This window comes from Ranitomeya variabilis, chromosome 2 (assembly GCF_051348905.1).
Source record: "Ranitomeya variabilis isolate aRanVar5 chromosome 2, aRanVar5.hap1, whole genome shotgun sequence".
Classification (NCBI taxonomy): domain Eukaryota; kingdom Metazoa; phylum Chordata; class Amphibia; order Anura; family Dendrobatidae; genus Ranitomeya; species Ranitomeya variabilis.
The window spans coordinates 977,389,128-977,402,723 of NC_135233.1; the positions used below are offsets into that span (position 1 = coordinate 977,389,128).

The 13,596-nt window shown below is 45.6% G+C and overlaps 1 protein-coding gene across 1 annotated transcript; it reads left to right on the forward strand.

Annotated features, from left to right (window-relative positions):
- The first annotated feature begins 7,908 nt into the window (after window positions 1-7,908).
- Window positions 7,909-11,945, forward strand: LOC143808330 (uncharacterized). Its single transcript, XM_077290852.1, has 6 exons — window positions 7,909-8,056; window positions 8,146-8,220; window positions 8,328-8,414; window positions 8,515-8,728; window positions 8,822-8,981; window positions 9,093-11,945. Exons 1-6 carry the CDS (start codon window positions 8,012-8,014, stop codon window positions 10,108-10,110), a joined length of 1,599 nt encoding a protein of 532 aa, XP_077146967.1. The 5' UTR covers window positions 7,909-8,011; the 3' UTR covers window positions 10,111-11,945.
- Window positions 11,946-13,596: the final 1,651 nt, after the last annotated feature.

A 13,596-nucleotide genomic window follows, 5' to 3' on the forward strand; every position in this document is an offset into this window, starting at 1 on the left:
CGTCCCTCGCCTTCAGCTTCCCTGAACTTTTAGGCTATGTGCACACGTAGGTCGGGTTCTCTGCGGGTTCTCCCGCAGCGGATTTGATAAATCTGCAGGGCAAAACCGCTGCGGTTATCCCTGCAGATTTATCGCGGTTTGATTTGCGGTTTCCGCTGCGGGTTTACTCCTATACTATTGATGCTGCATATGCAGCAATATGCAGCATCAATAGTAATGTTAAAAATAATTTAAAAAATGGTTTATACTCACCCTCTGACGTCCCGATCTCCTCGGCGCTGCACGCGGCGGTCTGGTTCCAAAGATGCTGTGCGAGAAAGACCTTCGTGACGTCACGGTCATGTGACCGCGACGTCATCGCAGGTCCTGCTCGCACAGCAACCCTGAGACCGGACGGCCGCGTGCAGCGTTGAGAGGTGAGTATATAATTTTTTTTTATTTTAGTTCTTTTTTTTACACAAATATGGTTCCCAGGGCCTGGAGGAGAGTCTCCTCTCCTCCAGCCCGGGTACCATCTGCACATGATCCGCTTACTTCCTGCATCGTGGGCACAGCCCCATGCGGGAAGTTAGCGGATCAATGCATTCCTATGTGTGCAGAATCGCAGCGATTCTGCACAAAGAAGTGACATGCTGAGGAATGTAAACCGCTGCGTTTCTGCGCGTTTTTTCCCGCAGCATGTGCACAGCGGATTGCGGTTTCCATAGGGTTTACATGTAAATGTAGACGCAATGGAAACTGCTGCGGACCGGCAGCTGCAGAAACGCTGCGGATCTGCGGTAAAACCCGCAAAGTGTGAACATGGCCTTAGGAAGTTAAATCATGATGTGGATTTTACATGTAAACTTTTTTTTTTTTGCCGGCACTGTGCTTCAGGCATGGTTACTTTTTTTTTTGGGACAACTCAGCAGCACAGAATATATTATTTATTTTACTCACTTATATAGCGCCATTAATTCCACAGCACTTTACAGACATTATGTAACGAAATCTTATATTTTAAAACATTCTAAAGAGGTCTGTCTATAAAACTTGGAGGAGTTTTTATACATGGATCTCCAATTGATGTGAGACATGACCAGGAATGTTATCTGCAACTGCATCCCAAAGGATAACTGGTGACACCTTATTGCTTTACATCTTTGTCAGAGGGGTATCTAGGTTTCCTGGTGGAGCGCCCCCAGACGCAGGGCCGCGGGGTACTCGATACCGGGCCTCTCTGTCTCGGTCCTGGGGTTGTCACGGTGGCTAGACCCGGTCCGTGACCCTGCAAAGGGGCATCCAATGAAAGGTGTGATGGTGGTGCGTGGTGCAAGTCGCGGTGAATAACGAGGACACAGGGTTGCAGTCTCTTTACCTCTTTACTGAAGGCTTCAGGATCCACAATCCAGAGTACTGCTAACAGGGCTGGCTGAGACCGGCCGGTCCGAAGGCACATCCAGAGTTCCCTTTGCAGGTGGAAATCTGTGCCTACCTTCTAGCGCCTGTGTGTTGTAGTACCTCCCTGCTGAGCACCACGGGATAGTCCTCACAACTGTTGTGTCTGTTTCTGATGTTCTTCTCTCACAACTCGTATCTATTCTGATGTTCTTTCTCCGTCCCCCAGATGATATGGAAAGGACGCACCCGTATGACGGGTAGGCCTGGAGTTCTTCCGGGACCCTAGCGTCGCCCCTCTCCCACAATTGCCCCCTATGTCTGCTTAGGTGATTTAGGTGAGGCAGCCAACCTATAATTAACTGCCCTGCCGCTGTTTGAAGTAATGCTTGGAGCCAAATACTTCCTCGGCGTTCCAGCCACCGGCTACGCGCCTCAGTAGGATGTTGCCTCGATCTTACAGCACAACTCCTACTGGCTTTATCTCCTTTTTGCTGCAATCTCTTTTCTCACTTCTCCACAGTTAACCTCGCTTCGTTTCCTTCCTTAGGATGCCACCGCAACGGGAGCAGGCGCGGCTCCGTAACGTTATGTTCGCTAGGCCTCTGTCAGGATCCCACCCCTGACAGAGACCCCCCTGAATCTTCCCCTGCAACACCCTCTGCCACAGGATATTGCCTGGATCCAACCCAGTCAGCTTCTGACTAACTTCCTATCTGGCCCCCAGTTTTACCGGATTGTGAGGAGTGGCCTAATGCATAGAACCCTTTGCTCCCCCTGGTGGCCAGAATGTGACATCACTCCCCTTAGTGGCGGAGCGTCAGTACTGCAATGACCAGGACTCTGGGGCGCTGCACTGGCACCCGGGGCAAGAATTCAGTTTGGCACTCCCCCAAGCACATATGCGTTTTGCACACTTAGTCACGTTCTGAAGAGCTGTTCTCCCTGATTCTCTCAATCTTCAGTGAAAAACTGAGAGAAGCAGGAAAAAAAGCTAGATGTCACGTGACCATACGCATGAAAATTGTATGAGTGAAGTAGTCATGTGATGACTGCTGAATCCTGACAGTGAGGCCGCACATGTCTAGTCAGCACGTGACCGTATGTATGCAGATCACCGGCAACAGAGAATCCTGCCAGCATGCAGTGCGCACTGTGAAGATTCAGAAGTCCACAGTCACATAGAATGACTGCAAACTCATGACAAACTTGGACAACCCCTTAAAATGCTCCTAACATAAATAAAAATATTAGAAATAGTCAGTATCGCAAAAAAAAAAACATTTATATCCAGGTACCTGATAGATGACTTTGTCTCTGATTGGAGTCGTTCTCTTTCTTTTATTCATCTTGTCCAGACTCAGACCCTTACAAATAGGAATGTTATTATAATGCTACTGAATAAAAATATCTGCCCTACGTTGAGCCCCTGAATAAATAATTGCCCCTTCACTATTTTCCCTGCACAAAATATGACACATACACTGTACCTCTTATGGTCCATGCCCTCCACACTGCCCTCTCCTTTCCATACTGGACCCCCTCCCACTTATATGGCCCATTCTCAAAACTGTGCCCCCTCATCACAATATCCCTCCTTGGCATACTGTCCCTTCCTGGCTGTGCCCTTACATTGTCCCACCATGCTACCCTCACACTGCTCAATCTCACTCTTCTGTGCCCACTCACACTTTTCTCCACCCATACTGTCTTCTCATGCTATTCCCCTCAATAGTCTTCTCACACATTTCCCTTCCCTCCTCAAACTGTCTTCTCTCACATTCCCCTGCTAACCATACTGTCTCCTCATATATTTACCCCCTCACACATCCCCAGACTACCCATACTGTGTCTGCACACATCCCATCACCTTCACTCCCCACACTTTGTCTGCACATATCCCTTCACCCTCGTTCCCCATAGTGTGTCTGCAGACATTTTTCTCTTTGCTACTCATACTGTGTCAGTACCCAAACTCACACATACTGTGCCCGCATACATTACCCCTTCCCTTCCCATACTGCGTTAGTACCCATCCTCCCAATTCTGTGTCTGCACAAATTCCCTCACTATACTGTGTCTGCATCCATCCCCCTCAAGATCCCCCCTTAGCTCCTCATACTGTGTCTGCACCCCCCACTCATCATAATGTGTCCGCACCATCCCCCACTCACCATACTGTGTCTGCACCCATCCCCCTCATAAATGTCCCTTCGTTTCTCATACTGTATCTGCACCCACCCCCCCATTCATCATGCTGTGTCCGCATCATCCCCCCACTCAAAATGCTGTGTCCGCACCCATCCCCCACTCACCATATTGTGTCTGCACCCATCCCTCATACTGTTTCCTCGTGCCCCATCTCCCTCCTTGTTCCTCATACTGTTTCTTCAAATTGTACCCGCTCCCTATATTGTGTCTGCACCTGTTCCTTCCTTCCCAAACTGTGTCCTCAAATCTTCTACCCCTTCTAAGCTGCACCTCCTATACATAGAACCACTCGGCACAGACGGCGACAACCCTGGCACAAGCTGCAAACATGTTTCTTACATCGGTGCTCCAGGTGTGCCAAACGTCTGTGGAGAAAATCCAATCTGTCCAAAGATTTCATCCATTACAAGTTTATGCTTAAAAAAATACCAAAATACCACTCTGCCCTTCACCTCTCCAAACAAACCTATTTCAACACCCTCATCACCTCATTATCCAATAATCCTAAACATCTCTTTGACACTTTTCATTCCCTACTCAGTCCAAGAGTGCAGGCCCCAACCACACTGACGATCTGGCCAATTATTTAAAAGAAAAAATTTACCATGAAATTTTCTCCCAATCCCCTCATATCATGCACTGTCTTTCCTCTGCCACTGCATCTAGTTCACTCTCTGTCTTTGAACCAGTCACGGAAGAAGAAGTGATCAGGCTCCTTACATCTTCTCACCCGACTACTTACACCAGTGACCCTATCCCCTCACATCTTCTCCAGTCCCTTTCCCCTGATGTTACAACTTACCAAACAAAAATATTCAACCTCTCTCTCTCTCTTCCAGTATCTTCCCATTCTCATTTAAACATGCAATCCTATATCTCTTACTTAAAAAAAATCCCTCGACCAAAACTGTGCTGCTAACTATAAACCTGTCTCTAATCTTCCCTTCATCTCTAAACTCCTGGAACGCTTGATCCACTCCCATCTGATCCACTACTTCTCTGATAAAACTCTTGACCCTCTTTAATCCGGTTTCTGCTTTTTACACTCTACTGAAACTGTCCTCACTAAAGTCTAATGATCTACTAACAGCTAAATCTAATGGACACTACTCCATGCTAATTCTCCTGGATCTCTCTGCAGTATTCAACACTGTGGATCATCAGCTCCTCCTCACTATGCTCCGCTCCATCGGCCTCAAGGACACCGTTCTCTCCTGATTCTCCTCCTGTCTCTCTGACCGATCCTTCACTGTATGTTTTGCTGGTTCCTCCTCCTCTCATCTTCCCCTTACTGTTGGGGTTCCTCAAGGATAAGTCCTAGGCCCCTCCTCTTCTCTTTGTATACTGCCCCTATTGGACAAACAATTAGTAGATTTCGGTCTGTCTCTATGCTGATGACACCCAATTATATACCTCTACTCCTGACATCATGCCTGCATTATTACAAAACACCGGTGATTGTCTTACCACTGTCACCAACATCATGTCCTCTATCTATAACTGAATCTGTCGAAAACTGAACTCCTTGTGTTTCCTCCCTCCACTAACCTACCTATGCCTGATATTGCCATTTCTGTGTGTGGTTCTACCATTACTCCCCAGCAATATGCCATCTGTCTTGAGGTCCTATTTGATTCAGAGCTTTCATTTACACCCCCCATATCTGATCACTGGCTCGCTCATGTTATTTGCACCTCAAAAACATTTCTAGAATTCAACCTTTTCTTACTTTCGACTCTGCAAAAATTGTTATTGTTGCAGTTCTCGTCTGTACTGTTGTAACTCTCTACTAATCAGTCTCCCTCTAAGGCTACTTTCACACTAGCGTTAACTGCATTACGTTTCAAAACGTCTTTTTTCAGAAAAAACGCATCCAGCAAAACTTTTTGCTGGATGCGTTTTTTTCCCATAGACTTGTATTGGCGACGTATGGCGACGGATTGGCATACGTCGTGTACGTTTTACGACGGATGCGTCGAAATTTGGCGACACGTCGTCTCAAAAAAACGTAGATTGTAACGTTTTTTGTCTCCGCCTAAAAAACGTGTCGCGACGCATCCTGCGGCATACGTCGTTGGCTGCAATGGAAGCCTATGAGCGACGGATGCGTCGGGACACGTCGTACGACGCAATGCAGCGCTGCAATACGTTTTTTTTACACTGAGCATGCTCAGAAGAAGTATTTTGTTGCCAATTGGTCAGACACCCCCAAATCTATATAAACCTGGCCTGGGCCTTGAACCCCACATATGCCAGCAAGACACAGAGAAGCAAAGAAGCCTGCCAGCAAGAGCCAGCCTGCCACAAGACCCCAGCCAAGCACAAGACCCCAGCCAGCCTGTCACAAGACTGCAGCCAGCCTGCCACAAGACTCCAGCCATCCTGCCACAAGACTCCAGCCATCCTGCCACAAGACTCCAGACATCCTGCTACAAGACTCCAGCCACCATAGCCAGTGTGAGTATTGCAATTTTAGTGTGCATCTGTGTGCCTGTGCATTTCTGTGTGTATGAGGTACTACTGACTACAGCAAGAGCTTAAAACCTGAAGAGAACCTGAGGCCTGCCATCGTCCTGCACCAGCCAGTGCCATGCTAGAGTCCAGATCCACCATGATGCCAGCCACTGTGAAGACCTGCTGCTTCAGCCAAAGGATTGTCAGCCTTTTGTATGTGTGTGTGTGTATGCGTCTTCTGATTGGTTTCACCTTTCTGCCTTTGTTGTACATATGTGTATTTGCATAAAGCTATGTGCGTGCATGTGTATGTGTGCATTTTTGGACGGCTGTGTGCTTTTGTACCATGTGCCTGCACCATATTATGCCTTTGCCAATTTTATGCCTGTTCATGTGGGAGGGTATGTGTCCATGTGCAGGATTGCATCAGGATGTGGTCAGGATTTTCCATCAGTATTTGTACGCCAAAACCAGGAGTGGGTGATAAAAGCAAAAGTGTGCCTGTTTTCGTATTATACTTTACCTAATTTTTACACTCCTGGTTTTGGCTTACAAATACTGATGGGAAATCCTGCCCAAATTCTGATGCGATCCTGAATGTGGACACATACCATGCATGTTTTTTGGGTACGTCTTGTTGATGGCATGTGCATTTGTCCATGCTGTATAATTGGTTATTTGCCTTTTTCTGATGTATTGACTGTATAGTGGTCTGTGCAGCATGTGGTTTAAATTTTTTTTTTTTTTTTTTTTTTTTTTTTTTTAAATCTGATGTGTTTTTTAAAAAAGTCTAGCGGTGTGCAGCTTGTGGTTTGAATGTGTGAGTGTGGGGTTTTTCTATTTAATAAAAGTGTTGAATTTTTTTTTATTACAGTTATAACCATTTGCAGTTGAAGTACTTGTATTTAAAATAAAGAGCATGTCAGCTCCTTGTGATTTTTAAAAAAAAAAGTGCAAAAAAAAAATTATAATAAAATGTTTATTAAAAAAATGTCCGTAGTATTATTTCATAAAGGTAAATTTAAAACTGGTGTATGTACCAATGGTTACACATGCAATACAGGGTTGGTTGAGGGCTCATTTTTTTTAATAAAGGTTAACCTGTAAAGTATTTTTTTTTTTTTTTGGGGGGGGGAGAGGTTATTTATTTTAAATAAAATGTGTCAAATATATTTTTTCATGGTGTTAACATTAAAAAATTTTGTTTTTTGGGACATGGAAATGAATGGTATAACGTGCAACTTTTTGGGGGGGTTTTGGTGTTCACCTGTATGAACATTTCTGACATCATTTTAGTAGGGTGTTTATCATTGAACATTACCTAGTTCAGGGGGTGGTCTAACTATAGATCCATTATACATATAACAGATAAACCAGGACCGCAGCCGCTGCCCACCAGGACACAGCCGCTGCCCACCAGGACCACAGCTAAAGAGCTAGAAGTAAGTTTTGAAGACCCCAATCTGCTACTTCAATGTGTCGAGCAGATTGCAAGTGTGTCTTTAACTTACAGAACCACCAGGACACAGCCGCTGCCCACCAGGACACAGCCGCTGCCCACCAGGACACAGCCACTGCCCACCAGGACACAGCCGCTGCCCACCAGGACCACAGCTAAAGAGCTAGAAGTAAGTTTTGAAGACCCCAATCTGCTACTTCAATGTGTCGAGCAGATTGCAAGTGTGTCTTTAACTTACAGAACCACCAGGACACAGCCGCTGCCCACCAGGACACAGCCGCTGCCCACCAGGACACAGCCACTGCCCACCAGGACACAGCCGCTGCCCACCAGGACCACAGCTAAAGAGCTAGAAGTAAGTTTTGAAGACCCCAATCTGCTACTTCAATGTGTCGAGCAGATTGCAAGTGTGTCTTTAACTTACAGAACCACCAGGACACAGCCGCTGCCCACCAGGACACAGCCGCTGCCCACCAGGACACAGCCACTGCCCACCAGGACCACAAAACGATGTCCTCTTCTGACAGCCCTCCTCCACAGCAACAGCGTGTATCGGTAAGTTAACACAAAATTTTTTTTTTTTTTTAAATTTCTTTAAATTAAATTTTTATGGATAACTACATGCATACATTATGTTTCAACAGGAAGCTGAATCAGATGAGGAGCTGTCAGAAGGGGGCGAGACGGGTGGAGAGATGCAAGTGGAGGAGGAACCAAGTGTAAGTAGTGGTGAAACAGTTGCTTCGCACATCACACTGCACCATACACAAAACAGATTACTAAACACCTGCCTACCTTAACTGAGAATTTGTTTCCTTCATTTCAGGCTGCTGCTGCTGCTCCTGCTGCTGCCGCTGAAGGCTCTCCCAGACAGTCCCAGAGTCGGCGGACTCGTCGCCACGGTCGGCCATCAGTGAGTTTTTTTTTTGGGGGGGAGGGGGATTCTATTGGTACTTTAGTATTTCAGTGTACTAATTTGTTTGTTTTCCTTTTTTTTTTTTTTTTTGACACAGGCTTCACAGCGTGCTCCCGCAGAAGAGGAGGATGATGATGATGACATTGACATCGATTGTCTCATCGAGGAGGTTCGCGAGCGGGAGCCGCTGTGGAACATGGCTGACCGCAGGCATGCTGATACCGGTGTCACCCGTCGGCTCTGGGACGAAGTGTGTCGCAACCTGTTTCCAAGGCGGGAGAGCCTTCATCCTCAGCAGCAGAGCAAACTAGGTAAGTATTCACTTTCCAGTGATGTTTTGAGCTGACTGTAATGTATTGCATTTACCAATTTTTTGTATTTTCTTTTGATTCTTGTCTTCACAGTTGGAAAGGTTAGGAAGCGGTGGCGGTCACTGAGGGATCGCTTTAAGAGGGAATTCAATGATGAGATGAAGGCCCCGAGTGGCTCTGCAGGAAGGAAGAGGAGCAGATATAAATATGGCCAGGCCCTCTCCTTCCTGAGGCGAACCATGCTAAGCAGAGTGTAAGTATTCTACAGCCCAATTATAACCATGTTAACCTGTCTACTTAGTTTGCTTTCAGTCAGGGCTTTTTCATTCCAATGTATTAATTTCTTTTGTTTTTTCTTTCACAGCACCTTCTCCAGCCACCGGGCGCCTGCATCTTCCTCTGCGCCCTCTGAAGCGATCCCTCCTGAGTCCGCCACTGAGGGCCACGTCGGTAGGCCCCACACCTCTGTCCCCTCCTCTGACCCCTCTGTCCTCTCCTCTGACCCCTCTGTCCCCTCCACTTCATCCGCCCCAAGCAGTGGAGCATTATTGCAGGCTTCATTGCTCGCATCTGATGCTGAACAGTTAGCGTTCCCTTTACCCCACCCCTCTGATCCTGCCACCTCGACACCACCATTAGGTTCGTGGCGGCAGCGCCAGAGGGGTCAGGAAAGGAGCTATGCTCCTGAGTTCTTACACCTGAATGCATCCTTCCAAGGCTCTTTCAAAATTTTGGGAGAGCAAGTGACTGCTGGTTTCAACATGGTGCAATCACGCATCAGTGAAACAAGCCAGGAAACCAGCAGTCGCTTGGATAGGCTGCATTCAGCTGTAAGTCCCGATCCGGCCAACCTTTTTTTCCAATCCATGCTCATGAGCATGGAGAAGCTTTCTTTTGAGCAACAGATGCGGGTAATGAATACCTGCCATAATGCTGCACTGCAGGCCATTAATGAATCGACCCACACACCTCACCGCACCTCCACTCCAATTCCACACCAGGCCCCATTTCCACACCATACCCCCCATTACCAAACCCAGCCCCAATACCCACACCAGCAGCATTACCAAACCCAGCTCCAATCCCCACACCAGCACCATTACCAAACCCCACGCCACTCCCACTACCCTACCCAGTCACAATACCCGACCCAGTCCCCACAACAATCCCGGCCCCTAGACCAAATTACTTCCCCAATGTTTTCCTTACTGAACTTTTCTCTTCCACCTACCCCAACACCACCCCCCTCTGGTCAGCCTCTTGGTTTAACCCCCACTTCCACTGCACCCCAAACAAGTAGGGTTTCCCCACCTATCGACGTGGTCCAACCTTCCGGCACATCCTCCTCTCATATCTCCACCCAACACTTTGAAAATTTGTAAAGTGTGTAAATAAGATTCTAAAAAATGTTCTAATTTTTCTATAAAAATGTTGGAAAATATATATATATTTTTTTTGCAAAACAAAAAAAAAAAAAAAAAAAAAGAGTTAAAATAAAATTCGGATTACAATTCTACTCTTTGTGTGTGTGTGGATTTATTAAGGTAATATAATAAAAAAAGGTTTAATAAAAACAAACACCAGACATGTAAAGGGTATAACATAATGGTTTTACTAGCAAGAAAACCACGCTTTTGGGCCTTTTTTTTGGGGGGGGGGCAGAAACACTTTTTTTACATAACCAAAACACATGGGAAACAGGTTACACATGGGAAACAGGTTACACAATCATGTCTTGCCACGGGATCCGCCCGACAGGTGAGACAAAATAATCGGCAAACTGGTCCCTCATCCTTGTAACTGAACTTGTAGAGCGAACCGAGCTGCTGCGGTAGTCCCACAAGGTGGTCTCCAACTCTTCATCATCCAAAGAAACGGGCTCCTTTGACAGGACAAAGTTGTGGAGCACCACACAGGCTTTAACTACCTCGTCTATAGTTGTTGTTTTCAGCTTGATAGCCGTCAGCAGAACTCGCCACTTCGCCGTCAATATGCCAAAGGAACACTCCACTACTCTTCGTGCTCTAGTAAGCCGGTAATTAAAGACCCGCTTGGTATGGTTTAAGTTCCGGCTACTGTACGGTTTCAGTAGGTGCAGCGACAGTTGAAAGGCTTCATCACCTACAAAGACATATTCCAGGGCTGGGTCATTTGTTCCTGGCAGTGGTCTGGCTGGCGGGAAATCGTAGCTCTCTCCATAAAGGCAACGACCCATCGGAGAGTTTTTAAACACTTGCGAATCATTGGACCGTCCATACGCTCCAATGTCCACGGCAAGGAACCTGCAGTTGGCGTCTGCAATAGCCATAAGGACGATGGAGAAATACTTCTTATAATTATAATACTCCGATCCTGTTCCTGCCGGTTTCGCAATCCTTATGTGTTTCCCGTCAACTGCACCCACACAATTAGGGAAATTGCAAATTTGCTGAAACTCTTCAGCACTTCGCAACCAGATTTCCGTGGATGGTTGGGGGATATACTCTGGTTGCAAAGTGGTCCAAACAGCCCGACATGTGTCCTTCACTATTCCAGAGATAGTTGAAATGCCCAGCCTGAACTGATAATGGAGCGAAGTCATAGATTCACCCGTAGCTAGGAAACTTTATAAAAAAAAAAAAAAAAAAAATGTTAAAAATTGTTTGTCTGTGCAATTTTTTATAATATGGCACTGTTAATTTTTTTTAAAATGACAGGAGACCCAATAAAACCAGCATGAATCCGGTGTAAAAAAACAGTGGAATGTCCGCCAAGAAAACCCAAATTACATGCTGCAGAAAATAGTGCGCAATATGTCAGCGCAGTATTGTCTGCAGCATGTAATATAACATTCAAAATGACCAATGACAGGAAAAAAGCAGTTGCATGTCATCAAACCCAAAAAACCCAAAAAAAAAAAAACTGCAGAAAATGCAACGCAATATTTCAGCGCAGTATTTTCTGCAGTCTGTTATCTAACATTCAATATGAGCAATGACATTTAAATAAAGCAGTTGAATGTCCGCCAAGAAAACACAAACTACATGCTGCAGAAAATAGTGCGCAATATGTCAGCGCAGTATTGTCTGCAGCATGTAATATAACATTCAAAATGACCAATGACAGGAAAAAAGCAGTTGCATGTCATCAAACCCAAAAAAACCAAAAAAAAAAAAAACTGCAGAAAATGCAACGCAATATTTCAGCACAGTATTTTCTGCAGTCTGTTAACATTCAATATCAGCAATGACATTTAAATAAAGCAGTTGAATGTCCGCCAAGAAAACCAAAACTACATGCTGCAGAAAATAGTGCGCAATATGCCAGCGCAGTATTTTCTGCAGCATGTAATATAACATTCAATATCAGCAATGAAATAAAAAAAAGAGGCTTACCGCAGGGTCACCATCAGCCGCTCCGCCGGTGTGATGGCAAGCCTCATCCTTGTATCCTGTCTTCGGATGACATCCTCCAGTTTTGCAAGCAAAAAATCAAAATGTTCAATCCTCATCCGCACGTAGTTGTGGAATTTGTGTGGATTGTGCCGCAACTCCAGGTACAGAGTGGACTGGACACCCCGGGTCATCCGTAGTTGATTAATCGGATGAATCCACATTCGTCTTCGTCTCCGTTGCTGCAGAAGCATCCTACGCCTTTCCGCTGCCGCCTCCTTCTCCCGCACTATGATATCCAGGCGATTTGTCTCAAAGATAACGTCGGTAACCAAACTAGCAATCCTCCCAAGAACACCTTCCATCGCTGCCACAAAACTAAAACCCACAAAGATGGGCTGTAAATACAGTACTATATAGTTTTTCAAATTTTCCAGTAGCCAATCAAATTTTGGGAGCCTCCCCTTTTAAAAACGGATCCGTCGGAAAAACGGATACAACGGATGGTAAAACGGATACAACGTATGCAACGCATCCAGTATTTTCGACGGAAACGTTTAGCGGATTTGCGACGGATCCGTCGAAATGCTGGATGCGTGGCATACGTTTGTCACCGTTTTTCAATTTTTTGACGCATCCGTTTTTTCGGCAAAAAAACGGATTTGCGACGTAATGCAGTAAACGCTAGTGTGAAACTAGCCTTACCAAACTCTCCCCTCTCCAATCTGTCCTGAATGCTGCAGCCAGGATCATATTCCTCACCAATCGTTACACCGATGCCTCTACTTGTCATTGCATTGGTTACCCATCCACTCCAGAGTTCAATATAAACTTATCAGTCTCACCCACAATGCACGCCACGGTTCAGTACCACCCTACATCTCCTCCCTGGTCTCAGTCTACCACCCTTCCCGTGCCCTCCATTTAACATCCTCAATAATGAGAACCTCCCACTCCCGTCTCCAAGACTTCTCACGTGCTTCACCAATTCTTTGGAATGCACTACCCAGGTTAATACGATTAATCCCCAATCCCCACAGTTTTAAAGGTGCCCTAGAAATGCATTTCTTCAGACTGGCCTACCACCTCAACACATTTATCTAACTATCCCTGTGTTGCCCATTCAAAATTTTCTTCATAACCAGGACCCTTGTATTGTGTTGTCGCTTTGTGCAGTTAATAGCCCTCTGTGTCTGTACTTTTACACATACTGGCTGGCAACTGGTTCATGCAGCATTACATGAACCGATTTATTACATTATGGCTAGTCAGAACAATGAAAGCAATTGTTACCATCCACCTTTGGTGTCTTCCTAATTTCCTCATAGATTAAATGCTTGCAAGCAGGGCCCTCATTCCTCTTGGTATCTGTTGACTTATGTGATTATTGTTATTCTGTAATGTATTTTATTATCTGTACAAGTCCCCTCTAAAATGTAAAGTGCTGCGGAATATGTTGGCACTATAAATATAAAATTATTATTACACTAACTCTTC